General features: G+C 38.0%; 1 protein-coding gene across 1 annotated transcript in view; it reads right to left on the bottom strand.

The window, feature by feature from the left end:
• The window catches only part of pde4d (phosphodiesterase 4D, cAMP-specific), a gene marked incomplete at its 5' end in the record, with an annotated part of 182,957 nt that overhangs the window by 136,379 nt on the left and 28,592 nt on the right, over window positions 1-17,986 (bottom strand). Inside the window, one exon of the mRNA XM_079251327.1 lies at window positions 8,464-8,702. Within this exon, the coding sequence (XP_079107453.1) occupies window positions 8,464-8,702 (239 nt within the window). The remainder of the gene's footprint in view (window positions 1-8,463; window positions 8,703-17,986) is intronic.

The raw sequence follows: 17,986 nt of genomic DNA, 5'->3' as shown, positions 1-17,986 counted from the left end.
AAGACATCAATGACAGCGGCTTAGACAAGGGCAAAGTGTCCCAGAGTGAGGTTACAGGAACTAACAGTTGAGTCCGGTCTCCATGTGCTCCTCGCTTCCTCCGTTTACGCCCATCTCTGCAGTGTCTTTGCAGCTGCTGCAGATGTTCAGTACAGGACAGTCTCTCCACAGTTTGCAAAACTTCTGAGCTTCAAGCCATACAGACATCACGACACCATACCTCCTCTGTCTCTGGATGCCCTGAGGGAGCAAGTGCCGTCGCGGTATAGGCAACAGGAAGATGCATAAAATATGAACGACCTACCCAAGGCACCTCCCCTGAAATCCTCCGTGAGGGAAAAGCAGGATGTGGGAGTGGGAACTGGGTAGAGGTGGCCAAACCACTTTATGAACAAGTTTGTCACAAAAATGTTAGTTTTTATGTTGTTAAAGTGTAATTAAATTGATTATATTAGAAAGTGATTTCTAACCACAGGCGATGAGCACACTGCAGGTAAAAAGCAGCTGCTTTCACTGTAATTAAACCAAGAGTCAATGCAGGATTTGGGTCTAAGCCTGTGATGTCCACAGGGTGCAGAGGAGTGCAAACATCCAGTCACCTTGTTAAATCTCTCCTCGTGTACTGTTTATCATCATTTCCCAGAGAAAGGGGGATCATCGGGAGAGAGTGCTTTCTTTACTCTACACTTTCAATGCAGCTCAAGCCCATTATTCTGGAAGCTAACAGTGCGGGGAATGTAATCTCACCTGCTTTCACAGCAGAAATGTAATCTTCTGAGAAACAAGGTGACTGAAAACAGAAGTGCCAGGTAAGTGCAGTGGTAGCAGGACATCACAAAGAACAAAGAGAGCCGGTGCACATACGTGTCATGCATGCATACATATATAGCTCATAGGTGGGCTTTGCAATGGTCCGTGCTTACAAATCACCCATACTCCTGCTTGGGTCCCATGATTATAGTGTGAAGGCAAGGTTTTATAGCACATTCTGAAAGCTCAAACTTTTTTTTTTTTTTTGTGTGTTAACATTTCATTCATTGCATTGCTTTGTTTCCTACAAGGTGCAGTCTGTTCCTGCATTCAATTCAAGTGAGCATCACCAAAACAGATAGGAGGAAATGTTCATGATAGTAACCTCTTCTGATGAACACTAAACGTCATACCTGAATAAACAGCAAACATAATTAGGATATATTTAGTTGACTCTATATACCATTTCCATGTTTATTTTTCCCCTTAGGTTGAATTTGACAGTAAACTGAAACAATAGGATGGTGACTGAAGTAAGTACCATGCAGTCAATAATTACTGATTCCACTTGACTGCTCAAATACTGATCTTATTATACAGTGGAGGTTATCAGCCTCAGCTGACTGATTCATATTAGCAGGTTTCTTAGCTGCAACTCTTTAATAAACCCTCCAGGATGTAATTCCAATTGGCATAAGCCTGAGAAAATGTTTGCGTTTAAATATTCCTCCTTCTTAAGTAATCTCCAGTTCAGAATCTTAACATTGATTGCTTACTTTGATGAAGTATTGAGTTGATATCCAGCACAATAAACAGTGAGAATTCCTTTGTATCTGGCCACTATTCACACACATTGAAGCACATTGACTCATTTTTGTTTGTGTTCCAATCACTACATTTGTTGAACTTTGTCTTCTGTGTAAATATGATGTCACGTCCTTCAAAGCATCGAAACGTTTATGCACATACATGTGGATTTCTACCTCTGCTTACCACTGTTGCAGCATTTGTAGAGCCGGTAGATCAGGTTTTCTTGAGACTTGTATCTGCCAGTACAGTCAGCATATGTTTGTGTATCAGGAGGTACTCAAGGCTACAAATTTTGTTAAAATCTACCTTTACTCTGCAGAAAAGGTGTGTGTGGTTTAAACATAAGCTGTTATTATTAAAATAAACTGGGGTTTTTTTCTATTAGCAAGACAATCAAAGATATTAGAGGTACTAGTAAAGAGAAAATCCCTGTTTTGTAATCATTATGTAAAGTTGTGAGAAGGACAGTTGTGGTGCTTAACACTGTATTGCACCGTGCTCATTTTTGCATTAACACTGCAGACAATCTTAGTGAGATCCTTTCCAAATTAATGTCACCAAGTTCTCTGAAAAGTTTCTGTGAGACCACTTAATGCAGCATGTCTTCCATCCTGAATGCCTCGCAGTTGTGTATTCCTCACTCGCTGCTCTGTTAAAATATAAATGGATCAATCTTGAAGCAGAGTAAAGATGTATTGCCTATGTTAAATCTCTTCCCATCAGCTATTAAATCCCCACATTTCATTCATCTCGTTTAATTGATTGTATTCACTATGCTGCATTATAGAAGCACTCAGAATTAATTATGTAGTTTTAAAAGTTAAAATCCAGCAATTATTATTCCTCAAAATGAATGTCCAAAAACAAATAAACAAAAAACAATTCATGGCCTAAAGGGGCTTGAGTGTGACTGAACATTTTGTTTTCCTTCAATAACATGAACAATTTTCTATGAACATGGTAATCTGACCCCACCCACCACCAGATGACACTACCTGCTCCCTGTTCTCCAACTCTGCTCTGCTATGCAATGATTGTTTGTTGTATCCATATATGTTGGAATCGCAGAAAATTATCTCATTATTATAAAGACACAAACTCCATTCCAATTAAGTTGGGGCATTGTACCGAAATAAAAATGAGAATACAGAGATTTGCTAATTATTTTTAGCCCATATTCAACTAAATACACTACAAAACAAGATATTTCATGTTCAAACTGATAAACTAGATAGTTTTTGTTTGTTTTTTGTTGGGTTTTTTACAAATATAAACTAATTTTTAACACGATGCAAACAACAATGTAAAAAAAAGCTGGGACATGATCATATTTACCCCTGCGTTACATTACCTTTTCTGTTAACAACACTTAAGCATTTGGGAACTGAGAGCACTGATTGTTGAGGCTTTGTATTTTTTAGTTTCAGTTTCATGACAATTTTAGTTGCTAAACTGTCTGTGGCCTTTATTGTCATATTATCCTCTTCATTATGCACCACAAATTTTCAATGGGAGACAAACCTGGACTGCAGGTAGTCCAGTCTAGTACGCACAGTCTTTTATTGCGAAGCCACATTGTTGTAACACATGTAGCAGCGTTTCTAGTTGTTGTTGATGTATGGATTTTGCTTTGGATGGGTTTTTTTTTAAACTTGCACTTGTAGATGTAGCAATGAAGTGTGTAAGAGTGGCACAGACTGTGAAGCCCCTCTTCAAGCTGTTGAGACCGAGCATATAGTTGAAGCGTGCTTCCAAAAACCACTTGAAGTCCATGGCTTGTTTCTATGTAATTTTACTAAATCTTTTCAGTTACAGAGAAAAAAAGGATAAACAAAACGACGAAAGTAGTCATTATGAGTAAATGAACTTATATGTTCAAAACATGGTGTGCTCTCTGGGCTCCACAGCAACATCAGAAAAGAGAAACTTAAGCTTCATGGATGACTTGTTAAGCCAGAACCAATCAGAGGCCAGATCTCAGAGCAGCCTTAATTGTCCTCAATTAAGCTTGTTAAAGTCCAAACCTGTCTCACAGTTTAACAACTCAATATTTTACCAACAATATTAACTGAATGGCTTTAACAAAGTGTTACCAGTCACTAGTTTTCGGAAGTGTTTCTGTGCCGATGTGTTGATTTTGTTGATTTTTGGTCTTGCAATACATATCCAGAGATTTCTTCAGTCTCTAAAACTTTTAATGATTTTATGCATTGTGAATGATGAAATCCACGCATTCATGCAATTGTACATTGAGAGCAGCTGCTCTGAAACAGTTGGACTATTTGCCCACACAGTTGCTCACAAAGTGTCTCATCCATGCTTGTGAAGCGCTGACACTTAGGGGACTGCTACATTCGTACCCAGTCATGACACTCACCTGTTTCCAAATAAACATGTTCACCTATGTAATGCTCCAGACAGGTGCTTTTAAACATTCCTCAGCTTTCACAGTCTTTTGTTTCTCCTATCCCAGTTTTTTTTTTAAATGTGTTGTAGGCTTAAAATTTAACATAAGTGAATATTTGTAAATTGTAAAGGTTATTATTTTAACATTAAATATCTTGTCTTTGTAGTATATTCAACTGAATATACAGTAGGTTAGAAGGGATTTGCAAATTATTGTTTTTTGTTTTTTATTTTATGTTTTACACAACGTCCCAATGTCATTAAAATTAGGGCTGTATTAAAGCCTTATATTGCTGATATAAAACCATGCACTTAACCATTTTTTTCAGCTTATCAAGGTCAGACGGTGCAAACCCAGCCGTCCCTCTTCTCAGCAGCATTGTGGCCTGCTGAGGTGTTCCCTTCAGTCTAGCCAGAGTAAGATATATTATCCCTCCACTGTGTTCTGGGTTTTCCCTACAGTCAACCACAGTGACTGTAAAGCATTATAATCAGATCAGAACCACATTTTGAGTCAGTGCTCCTTAGGTTTTTGCCTTATGTATGCATATAGTCTGCATGTGGTCTTAATTCTTTTTAAACTTCATCTTTCATCTCTAGAATAAACAGAAAAGGCTGTAAATAGTCAATACATCTGTCTGAAATACAGGAGACTATGACAGACCTGCTTTTGTCGTCCTAAGATAATAACAGTCCAACTCTTTCGAATAACACAATCCTTATCTAGCCACTGTAACAGTTTTCAAAGAGTGGTAAGTTTGCTCTGTGCTTAGCATATCATCAAAGTGGAAAGCCATCCAAAGAGAGAGTGGGCTGCTTCTGCATGTAATGCCCAACACTTTGTTTTTTGACATTCTCAAAATCCTGTGGAAAATTCTTTACTATGATTCTTCACACAGTCACAGATACAGCTGACTGAGCAATGTAGATGTGTGACGCATCAAGGTACAAATGAAAATATCAGAATGTTCTAAATAATCAAGTAACAATGATGAAAAACAGGAGATAGTTTATAATTGTTCCTGCTTATATTTTGCTGATAAAATAACTTGGCCTGCTTGTAATATAAAATGGACAGCTTCTCTACAATACGGTGAAGTCTTCAAATCACGCTTTTCTGCTGCATGAATATGTTCACAGTCGTTGGAAAACATTTAGTAATTAAAGTCACTTAAACATCCGGAGAATGTTAACAAGCAGCGCCTCCATTCTCATTTCTGGATTGTTCGTTCGCCGTCTCAGACACCCAAGCTTTTCTCATCTCTGGCAAAGACAAAAAAAGAAGTACAAAACAGAAACAAGAGGGAGAGAAAGGCGCAAGCTGATGTCTTTTCTTCCTCATCTACCGTATCATGACTCATTGAGCAGCATTATGCAGGTAGCACTTTGTGTATGAGTCTCATGGCCTTTTGAAGCATGCCATCATGATCAAAGACAAGTCGGAGAGGACATCACTTTTCGTTTTGCTAAATGAGAGCATTCTGTCTTGTTTCCATGTTTATAGTCACACAGGACATTGTCGATTTTTCATTGACTGATTCCTTTGACTTTCCAGGCTGCCTCAAACCTCCTGGCTGTGTTTCAATCTCTAAGTTTAATTGTCATATCCCCAATAGACCACCGCGTCCAATACAGAATACTGTTGGGTATATTTGTTGCTGTCGCTGCTCTGACATTCAGAGTGGCTTGAAACTTGTTTCATGTCTCCACCAAGCCCCCCCCCCCCCCCCCCCCCCCCCCCCCCCCCCCCGAAGGACATGTTTGTAATGTTTTTTTTTTTATCTTGTTTTTAACCATGTGTAACCAGGTCTGCAGTCTGTAAGAAAGATTACTGGAAAAAATACATTCTTAAAGCACATAAATGGCAGAATTGACTAATAGTTAAAAGCTATTTCATCATGCATTATTTAAATTTCCCAAGTTATTTTTTTCTAAAGAGCATTAAATCTACAATATTAAGACTAATGTATGACCCAGTCTACTCTTATGTGCAGAGTTGTAGTCCAACCATCTTTTAAAGCACGTCTGCCTCCAGGCATGACTAACAGCATGCCGGTCCGGTTTAACACAGAGAATTGTAAATGATGGCTTCAGTTTAATGTACCTCTTCATGTAAGCCTAAAAATTTTTTTTAGGAATTATACGAATAAATGTGGTAATAGTTTACATCTGAAATAGTCAAAGCATCATCTGAACAGTCATTCAATAAATTTAGTTTAAGCTCAGAGCAGAAAGGATATAGAAAACTGCAAAAAAAAAAAAAAAGTATTTATTTATTCATTTTTTTACCTTTGAAATATATTGGGGTTTGTTTTTTTTGCTCTCCAGTAGAACTGCTGACACTGCCAAATACTGTCAAAAGAAAAACCCTGCATTCAAGTCATTTAAACATGTGCAACATCTTTCACATAATTTTTTCCTAAAATAGACACTTATCAGATCACACATGTAAATCAAGCTTATAAACAGTAAACTTTATGCTTAATAATGCACAACAGGCAACAGTAAGGTGCCATCAAACCCCCTTATCTCAGATCCAGGATTAAAACTGGCAAAGGGAAGAGTCTTTAGTCTTTTTTCTGTGTTTCCAAGGATAAACAGCCAAAATAACCTTAGAGGAGATAATATGAGCTCTTTGTGTTTGAAAAAAAGTTTTCTAATCAATCTAAAACTTTGGTGTAAATTTCTTCTCTATAAAATACACCAGGCACTAATCCAGTAATCATGAGGCTGTTAGAGGTTCTGCTGTTGTTAGCAGTTAAGTAACACCTGAAAATATTTTAATTTCAAATGTAAGGGAAGTCATTGAAGAAGTTTTAGTGCTTTGGAAGTTGGAAAAATTAATCACATTATCTAACAAAGCATAGCGTATTACTACCATTTCATATCTTAATTTAATACTTTACTCTCAGCGTCATTAAGTTCATAGGTAAGTAACGTAAATAAAAGGCTTCGAAGAGACCCTGTGATTAAGTGATCAGCATTTTCCAATCCCTGCTTGCACCAATTTTAAGTTGGTGGTCAGTTCCAAAGATTTAGACAACAGCATGCTTTGCAAAGCAAAGGAGTAAGGAAGGGGGATGTTGTCATTACTTTGTTCATACATGTACTTTACAACTGTTCTTGGTGAAGCCTTTCATTTCTACATTATCTTGGATGTTTTATCAAACATGCTAAGCTTTGCAACACTATATAATTATTTATTTTTGGAAAAGACAATAGAGCATTCTTAATCCCTTCTTTAATTTGTTCTCATTTTTTTTTATATTAGAAATAACCTACATTTGATCAAAATTGGTAGCATTAGTAAAAAGACAACATTAAAATTCCTGACAACACAACAAAGATTTCACAACACACAAAACTAATCAGACAACACACCAAACTAATCAGACCCAATGCTACTTTTGGGTATATTTTCAGATTGCATATCAGTATGTTGGCATAAAAGTGTGAATAACCTGGATTTGAAATTATAAACAAATGATGAGACCATGACCCACGAAGACCCACTATATATATGAGGTTTTTACCTAATGTTGCGTCCAAGTTATGTTGTTGCGAGTGTTTGGTCTTGCTTTCCACCCACCCAGTAGTTATTTAGCAAACACTACAATCTTTACAAAGGTTCTTTTGACAAGACTTGGTGCTGATTAGAATCCTACATTCTTGATTCAGCAAAGTCGGTACCTGTGATCACAGTTCTTTTTTAACCCTCTATGAACAAAGCATGATGTATTGATCTTCAGATGGCGTGTCACTTTTGTTTGACTGTGCTTTGAATGAAACTGATGAAGTTTCTGCAAAACATTACAGAGTGGTGTGCACAGTGCACTTAGAAAACTTTCAATTAGCCCTGGTTTCCATCTGAGGAAAACCACACTTTCATCTGGAAAATATTTTATTCTATAGCTAAATTACTTTATTTTTAATCTTTGTGATCATGTGGTCTTTGGTATTTTGGACTGCATAAAATGTATATGTACTGTATGTAGATGTCCAAATTCATATATTGCATAAAGCTGTCAGATTTTCAGCAATTAGATGGAGTTGCAAACTGGTCATGAACTGGGTTCATAGTAGAAAAGAAAATATGGAAAGAAAGAAAGAAGGAAAGTTTTAGTTGTACATTTAGAAATTATTTTCCTTCTAGAACTATTTCTACCACTGATTGTGCTATCAGCATTATTGTTAAAAAAAACAAAAACCTAAATGAATAAATATATTCATTATTTCTGCTCGTTTTGGTCAACTGGCAAGTGTCACAGATTGTTACCATGGAAACAGGTTTATTTTATCCAAAGTTAGCCTTGGGGTAGGTGTCTAAAATTTCAGGGCTTTTTCCATCTTCATGCACTTAATGGAGGTCTGCCTTCAGGTATTTTAGACAGTTGGTGGATCAGTCCATGAAACCACTCCATCTGACAAACTCATACTAACAAGCTGTTCCATTACAACATACTTTGTTCACACAAAGACAGAACCATATCTTCCTACCTGCTAGTGTCAGCAGAGGTGATGGCGATGAGTGGCGGTGTGCGTAATGGCAGTGTTGTGGGACGTGGCGGAACAGTGACTGTGTCCTGCTCAGGCTTACGGTCGCAGTAGTATTGCTCTGCCTGTCTAAAGGCCAAAGGAGGCAGCTGGACTGTACGACAAGAAAGTCTCCGCACAAGGAAGGGCTCCATGCAAGTGACTGGCCCTGGCTCTGGGGAGTCTGATGACTCATCTGACACCTGAAAGAGAAGTAATAACAAGGATAGGTGGTCAAATCAGAAGTCAAGGGAGAGGTGGGTAAGGTTATTATAAGAAAGCATACAGAGATTTTTTCTGACGACGTAAATAGTCCTGAAGGGATTTAACAGAAAGTGGAAAATGAAGGGGGGCTAGTGGAGAGAAATACTGCAAGAAAAGGACTTGAAGCAAAAGTTAGGGTAGGAAAAAGATGGCCATTACAGGGAACCTGTGTTCATAGTGAAAGGAAACAATAACAAAGGCGGAGGGGAAAAAAAACAGTGTATGGCCTGGTTAATGGTTCACAGAACCCAGTTAAGGTTAAATCTCTAATGATTGGTGGGAAGAGACGACCAGAAAAGACCAACTAATACACATCACGCATTTAGATTTTTAAAAAAAAGGTTGTGTTATCTGGTGCCACGTGCAACAAATATAAAAGATCGGTCGGAGATATTCCTAAATGAAAAAGGTAGCTGAAGGTCATTTTTTGAACTTGAAAAATGTAAAAGAAAAGAAAGTGAATCACTTGAGAAAAAGAGGAAGCTTAAGTGAAAATGACACTGTACATGGTCAAGAATGGAGGAAAAAAAGATATATTTGCTGATAATAGTTTTAGCTGGGGGAGAGACAGCGATCTGAAAGCTAAGACTTGTTGAGAGATGAGACCAGAGTGTGAGGACAGACTTTCATCGCAGCAGCTTAGGCCAAAAGAAGCACGTCAGGTGGTCAATGTATCATAAAGTGGTCATCAGAAAAGTTGATCCTGCTGCACTGTTGGCAGTAGCAGAATTTCCTTTTAAAATAGCACTCTCAGTTGAACTTTTTCAGTCTTTTTCAGAGATATCTATCTCTTTTTTGAGAAAGACAAAAAAAAATCATCTAATATAAATCAGTATTATTCATGTACAATTGATATTTTGCGTCCTTTGCACAGGAGACTATTCCTTCACCTTTTACTTAATGGATGTGCATCCAAGCCATCAATGGACAAATGTTCAATTTTATGTGATTTTTGAGCTACACTGTCCTTGAGGACAGCATAGAGGCAATCAGTTATTTGTGTAACCAGTGATTTCAAGTCTATCTTTGATTCAGGACACACATGAATACACCAGCACACACCTTTGCAGTGAGGGAGTGAGACAGCATGATGAATTGAGTTTGATTCTGTGTCATTGATCTTGGTGCAAAACGCAGGCAAGTTTTTGTGCTGCATGAATTAAAAGGTTCCCTGTTAGGGTAATGTTAAACCATTTACAATTATTTTCTGATCAGGTCTTTTACAGCTGAGTACCCCAACATCAGGGGGTTTTCAAAGAGGTGCACGGGTGCCTTCAATTTCCGTATGCAACAAGGAACCTGAAGTAGTGTATTTACACAAAAAAATACATTCTTGTAAATACCTGAACAACATTACATATCTCCAAATTCCAGTAGAAAAATAATTTCAGCTCTGTTTAAAACAGTTGGTTTTAGTGTCCGTAAATCCCATGGACCTACAGGTTCCCATATCCGTCCCAGGAGAATAAGAATTATGTTGGTCTCTCATCTATACTCCCTTTGTATTTAATGGAGTAGCTCTATGCTGCCCAGGTTGAAAGTTAGCCAGCAGGAGGGCAGTGCTTACTCTGCATTTGATGCACCTTAGAGGTGGAAAGTCAGAACCTGAAACCATTTATGACCTTTGATGAAAAAAGTAGGAAGAAAAAAATAAGCCCCTTGTTACTGCTGACAAGAACATGCTTTGCAACAGTTATGCAGATCATTTTACCCAAACATATTTACTTGTATGTTCTAACATTTGATCAAATAAAATAAATAAGTAAATAAATAACTGAGAGAAAATGCCTCAGCTGCTCTGTAACTTAACAACCTCCTGATAAAAAAAAAAACTTGAAGAAGCTGAGCAGGTGGATATCCAGCAGCTGCTTATTCTGTCCATTTCTAAATTTAGCGTCATGTTTTATGTTTTGATGTTTGTTTGTTTTTTTCTTATTTTGACCACCCAGTGTGTTGCCCATCTGTATACAGAAGATACATTTGCTGTACTGAAACAGTTGAGCTGAATGGCGCAAGTTAGCCCTGGGGCAACCTGCTGAATAAAATACATATCCCTATAGCAGCTTGTGCTGCAGTGCATGCCTCTCCTTACGGAAATATATGTCTCTTTTATCCCAGAGGAATCAATTAAAGCACTGATATATGTGTGAGTGAGTGTGTGTGTGTGTGTGTGTGTGTGTGTGTGTGTGTGTGTGTGTGTGTGTGTGTGTGTGTGTGTGTTTATCTTCCCTCTGTCGAAACTAGACTGCCTTACCCATTCTACTGAAGACCTCAAACCCTGTTCGTCCGCCCCTGCATCCATCAAGATGCCAATCTTCATCCACAAAGCTATTGAGCCTTTCATTTCTTCATAATTACCTGCATTAGACTCATTGCCATGTTGCTTACAGAGGGGAACGGGGACTGTGGGGGGGGGGGGTACATGATTAACAGTTATTTTTCAGAGGGCTGACGCTACCACAGGTGAATGATGGATGCAATGGGTGAATGACATTCAGTCTGCATAAATCTCAATTTATGGTACACTGAGAAACCACTAAACAAAGTCACTTAATAGCCTTTAGAGCTTTTGAGTACTTACAGATTTATCTGTGCACTTAAGCTAAACTAAACTTCTCTGTGACAGGGGTATTACTGCTCGTCTTTCTGTTGCTTTCACGGGACTCGGCAAGCTAAATGATTTGCACGATCAAAACAAGAAAGCATGCTCACATTGAATACACTCAAATAAAAAAAAACAACATAATTTTTGAGAAGTCTGCATGGTTTTTAACCCTGTGATGGACGGTAAAATGAGTGGGTGCACTAATTTGGACCCTAAAAAATAAAAAGGAAAATTACAAAAATGTTTTACTTACAAAGGACAAATGAAATTGTTGCATTGGACTATCTGTAACAAAACCTCTGGCATTGTGTTGTAACAGAAAGATCACTGCTATCCACATCAACTGCCAGTGGTTTTAACCATGTGGCTGGAAGTGGTGGTGAGCTGAGCTGTCACTGTATCGTGATTATGCATATAGTCACTCCATGATTTCATTTTCCCCTCTTTGGATGTCCCTGCTAATGTCTGAAGTAGCTCTCTATGATAAGTGGGATCGGGTAAAGGTTAATTGGTCTGCTCTGACTCTCCTGTGCACTTCATATGCCAATCTATTGGTGATCAGGTTGAATCGTTTGAGTGTGACTTATCAGCTATGGCGTCAGTGGAAAACCTCTAAAGAAAACAACAAGATGCGGTATTTTTCATTTTTAATATTCACATGTGCATAAAATAACAAGCCAGTAAGTCAGAGATAGTTTGTTTAATAATAAATGAATATATGTACTTGTCACAAGCGACCATTTACAGAATTTAACAGTTTACAGAAACAGCAATGGGGGCAAATCATAGTTATTTTTAAAGCAAGTTATTAGAAAGAAAGAAAAATGGCTCTGCAATTAAAGCTGGGCATGATTGTCAATTTTGCAGGCTAGAATGACATCTTGGTTTGCGAATGTTGCTTCCCCTCAGCATTTAAGTAGTGTTTGTTTGTTGTTCTGGAGAGAAATTTAGCATGCCATACACAAACAAAATAAGTAGGGAGGTTTTGAAAAAGTGGCATTTAACTTGTTATTAGTACTTCACAAAAAACTAGCAATACATGATCAGGAAAGCACAGATAATTTCTTTATTTCTATTAGTTAACTAGCTGCACATTTATACAGTAATGTATGAAGTCAGTAAAGAGTCAAGTCGGTAGCAGAGGAAAGTTTAGAAACCTATATGTCCATTTATACACATTTCAATAATTCCATTCTAAATCAGCATAACTACTTTAAAGACATACAGCAACACATCAGATCCACAGTTCAGTCTGTAGCACACTGATACTCTTCTTCAGTCACGGTGAAGACACGATGTAATTCACTTCATTTAGTTTTGGTGGTAGAGTAAGTTGAAAAATCAATGTTAAATGGGTCAAGTTCGCTACTTGTGTGCGTTTGCAAAGCATGAAAATCTGACAGACGAGTTGCACTGTGTGGACAGCTAGGCAGTTTGCAGAATAAGAGAAATTTTGTTTTAACAGTCTGAGAATATGTTCATCTGTTTTATCCACAGAAATATTTGCAACTGATTTAAAATAGGTGTTTTTAGCTGACATGGCTTTGATTCCTGTTGGTATTGTGTAAGTATTTAAAAAATGTATGTAGGTTTAAATTTAGGAGACAAAAAAGATCATTCAGCACCTTTTTCTGTTGGGGTTTGTAGTCTTTGATGAAGACTTGAGTATGAGGCTTCTTAGTTACTGTGCGCTGGTGGTTTAAGCTTCATATGTGAACATTTTTCCCTCAAATGCTACTTTTCTTTTTGTGAAGGCTTCTTTTACATTTTATAACCTTTCTCCCTTGCATGGTGTGCATCTCTTATTGTGTCTGCAGAGCTTGAAATTAAACAACAGTATATGAAATTATTTGCATTTTAATGGTCATACAGATAAGACTTTATGGGTGTTCATTACAATGAAGGGCCATTTCCAGGCTACTTCACTGGGAATCAAGCCATCTCAAATATAAATCTTTTCAAAGTACTCCCTCTTGGGTTTGCAGTTGATAAATTAATTCATGTCAGTTATACCACAGCAAACGGGAAGCCATCCTTTTAGATAAACTGAATTTTTTACAAGCACTTTTTTTGCTTTCCCTGGTGACCATTCATTGATTAATATAGCACTAAAAATCAATTGGGTGTTGTTTGGTTTTCAACGAGTAATCTAAACCACCACTGGACAATACCAAAGCGCTCTCTTTTGTTTTTATAATAATTATGCTTATAGAAATACATTGATAAATCATCAGTATGCAGCACACACCAACTAGAGAAGCACTCTTCTCTGCATTATTCTTTACCTTTCTGCTGTTTATACAGTGAACACCCTCTGTTAAAGGTGTGTGAACATTACAGTGCCTGAGGCAACTTGAGAGCCACTTACTCATCTTTTCACTTTCTGATGATAGTATATAGATATACACTACATTATTGTGCATTCTTAGACCAGATCCAGTGAATCATGCCAGGAATCCAGGTCATATGACCACTCATATGTCATAATTTTGGAAAAGTGCTTTTTCTAAAAACTACACAACAAACTTGCCTTGATCATGAGTTGCTTCAAGGGTTGAATTAAACAACAGAAATGTGCCCTTATGGGTTCAAGCAGAGCAGGGGTGGAGGTTGCACTATGCACTCAGAAGGTACAACCCTTTATCATCAGGGTTATCATTCATCTCAATTCTCTGAATTTAGCAACTGAGAATCTTAAATGAATTCTAGGTAAAGCCTGGGGGCAATGACAGGAGTTGAAGAAAGTTAGCGCAAAGGAAAGAAGATGTAGAGTAGACGAATGAGGAGATGACAGAAAAGATTGCTTTTGTTGGAGTAAATCGCTTGGTTGGAAAAAAAAAAAAACATTTTATACTTCAATTTATTTAACAGATTGTTGGCAGCTTTCACCTTCCTTGAAACCAACCTTTCATTATGAAGAAGAGACGAAAGTAAGCGGTCTCTATTTCTCTTCTTTTGTTTTCAAAGTCGAACATACATATTGTGCACAGGCTGATTTATGCAGAAAAGACTAAATATGTGGCTTATGTTACTCTGAAATAATATTGCCTCTCAAAATCATGAGTTTGCTTAATACATGCTGTTTTAGTGGAACATTTACTGGTTTATTTTTCACTCCACGGTGAGAGTCACAGGTATTTATAGCTACTGTATGCATTTTTTACTGCATGATCTAGTGGCTCATGGAGCTATAAAAGGAAGTCTTCTGTGGGATAATGAAAATGAACTCAGTTCATCTTCTTCCATACACAGTACTTACAAGTTAATAGCATGTCCTGAGGGTATTACATTTAGAAAAGGGGAAAAAAAGGACATGGTGGGTCTGGTGAGGTAATTTTTTACCTAGACAGATTATTATTACAGTTCCTGGCAGTCATGACTATCTTATAATTTCACTTTATTATCAATATCTTGGGATTGTGATAAATTTTTCATCATGTAAAAATCACAAGATGGAAGAGTTTTTTTTCTTTTTTTAATCACTTGATGCTTTTATAATGGCCCACTGCATAAAAGAGACATTTTGGAGAAAATGGCAGCAATTTGCTGGGTTTTTAGGGATTTGCTGTGGTTCTTGTCTCCCCATTTACGAGAAAAGATCAGAATCATCAAATCTTTACTGTGTAAAATATAGTGCGAATATAGCTGCACCATACATGGCACTTGTTCAAAATCAACTATTCCTGCAATACCTCCAGCTGCTTGGGTCAATCAAGCGGCCCCCATCTTCTGCAAATATGTTTGCAGCTACTCTTATATGCAAATTGGCTCCATATTTAGACATTCGTGGCATTTATGAAGCCATATGTTTTTCTTCACTTTCTATCTGAAATAAATCCCAAGTAGCAGAAAACATTTCTGCCACTTGCATTTCTATTTTTATGTCTTTTATCATTTGCACTGCAGTGCTGTCACTTTCATTTTGTTCTGATGCAAATTAATGGCATATTCTTCTGAGAAGGTTGTTGAAAGTGTAGGTCCACAGTATGACAGCACAATACTGTAGTCTGTGAAGGCAAAACAAATAGAAGTCACTACAGCAGTTTCATTGCTTTCTCGTTTCACAGCTGCAATAGTGAGAAAAATGAGGTGAGAGACAGGCTTAGTGGAAGAAAACTAGTGGGATGCAACAGCAGCGTACTGAAGTGCTAAATTAGAGGTTATGGAGATTAATCAATTTGTGTGAAAGCTCTACTGTCGACTGGAGTAAAGTAAAATACACGTAGAACTGTAGCATTGAAACATGAAGCCAATAGGTCAACGGATGTTTGTTTGTAGGGTTTTGGCAACTTAGGATCATGAGGAATTGTGAAAACCTCTGTTTGAGACATCTGGGTCTTTTCATACCTGTTTGGTCAGCATTCAGCCAGATTCAGATGGCATGTTTTTAAGGTCATCTGTGTTCACACTCTTAAGATTTACTCCCTGACTCTGATCACTACTCAGCAGCACAGCTGTCATGCAGACGAGTCTTTATGTTAGTAATGTTCCAACATTATTCCAGCAGCTCCTGGTGAATCTACCTGTTCTGCTTACTTGGTTGTTGTGGAGAACTGTCAGATCCTGTAAACACCTTTCTCTCATGTTTGTTGTGACAGTTGTGCACAATGACATCGAATCAGTTAAAGACACGTGTCTTTTAGGGTTATTTTCTTCACCATCTTCTCCATTAATATTTTTGGTGTGCTCATCCCGCCCTCTGAACTCTAACTGCCCTTGCTGACTGCTTCAAAATATCTTGCATGCTACTTATTGGATTGGCATCTGGCATATCTCTGCAAGCCTCACAAATCACATTTTGTGATGTGGGTTAGTTACATGGCGGTTAGTAACTGCTGATTGGATACCAGTTAGAATCTAATCTGGGCCATTTTTTCTGAATCAAAAAGTATTTAGGAAAAAAAGTAAAAGCAGGATTTAAATCTTGCAGCGAAAGATTAAAGCAACAAAACTGGCAATGACAACTGGCCACAAACAAAACCTATTTAGGCTTGGGAAAAGATTAAACCTAAAAAATGTTTTGAGTGTCCATCTTCCCTATGAAAAGCAGTATGTTGCAAAGTTGGGAGTTGAATTTAAACACACATATCTGTGACTTATGGTGCATCACTGCCAGTCTGTAGAGGATTTGGTCATTTTTTAGAAGTCATGTCAACGTGTAGCACTTTGTTGTCAAGGATGTAAGTTTTGTTTTGACATTGGTAAGGACATAAAAATGTCCAATAGTGGCCCCTGGAAGATGAGTTTTTTGAGCAGAGTAGAGAGTTATTGAGTAGACAGGACAGCTGAGGAAACAGAAACTTAAAATGCAAAATAATCTGTTCAGGAATGGACAATTTTTTTTTTCCAAAACTACATACAGGATTATTTTACTTAATCACTGATGTGATTTATGAGTCTGTCTTCCATGGTGTGTAACGGGAGCTGTGTCCTGTAGTTAGCCAGCACAGCTATCTGCCTTATTGCACCTTGCCTGCTTTTAAACCTCATGCTCACCTTCAGTCGGTGCTGTATTATACATTTATGTGGTGTGCCCATAGACTGTACATAAAAAAAATGGACGGCGCTTCCATGATGTCACCCATAGGTTTCTGAAGAGCTGAGTTGAAGCTCGGTGGGCGGTTCCTACCATCGCCATCTTGGCAAGGTCATATGTGTCGTCTTTCCCAGAAAATACAAATATGGGCAAAGAGGTAAAGCTGAAAGGGGGTTTGTGAGCATGTGGGTGGATGATTAACATAGTGTTCGGGTTTTCCAGACAAGGAAGCAGTTTGCACTATGGTGCCATCATCAACATAAATAAAAAAATGTACTTAAATTGCACAGTCATTCACAAGAAATCCATAAATTAAATGATTCAACTTAATGAAACGTTGAAGGAAAATGTGACCACTAACAGAAGTTCAAACTGTGATAAACAGTAACAAAGTACATCATCGTACTTATAGCTGAAATCAATTTCCATCCATCCATTTTCTCAGTTCATCTTTGTCCCAGACTTCTCTCTCCCCAGCTGCATCTGTCAGCTTGTGGAGGATGCGTCTGGAGAGAGAGAGAGAGACGTAATCCCTCCAGCCTGTCCAGGGTCTTCCCCAGAGTCTACTCCCAGGGAAATGCGCCTCGAACACCTCACCAGGTAGGCATCCTGGGGGCATGATGCCCAAGCCTCCTCATCTGCCTCCTCTCCTCTCCGAGGAGAAGTGGGAGGGGCAATAGGGGTGGAAGGGGTCGAAGGGTGCAGTGTGAGCTGAGTGACAGCTGAAGGTGAGAACCCTGGAGGGGGTCTGATCCTTGACTGCAGAAGGCTGCTCTAGTGACGTGGAACGTTGCCTCTTTGCAAGTATTTTGAAAAGGAAAATCTACGTGGGATCATTTTGATATATTGCAATAGCGCATCATTTCTGATGTTAGAGGAAATGTTCACTTTACACTTTTTCTTCTTAATTTATAAAAGACATGCAATGGTTTCTCTTTTCTTGCAGAGATCAGTACCAAACAAAACCTTTTTAAACCTGTACAATTTTATGTGTTGGTCAAGTAAGCACTTTGGTCAGCAATGTTAAAACTGTAATTACATTTTAACTAACTATGTGAGCCAAGCCACAATCTTAAAGTCTA

Source organism: Telmatherina bonti (assembly GCF_933228915.1).
Source record: "Telmatherina bonti genome assembly, chromosome: 13".
Classification (NCBI taxonomy): Eukaryota; Metazoa; Chordata; class Actinopteri; order Atheriniformes; family Telmatherinidae; genus Telmatherina; species Telmatherina bonti.
Note: the sequence above shows the minus strand (reverse complement) of the source record. Positions and strands in the feature narration are given on the sequence as shown.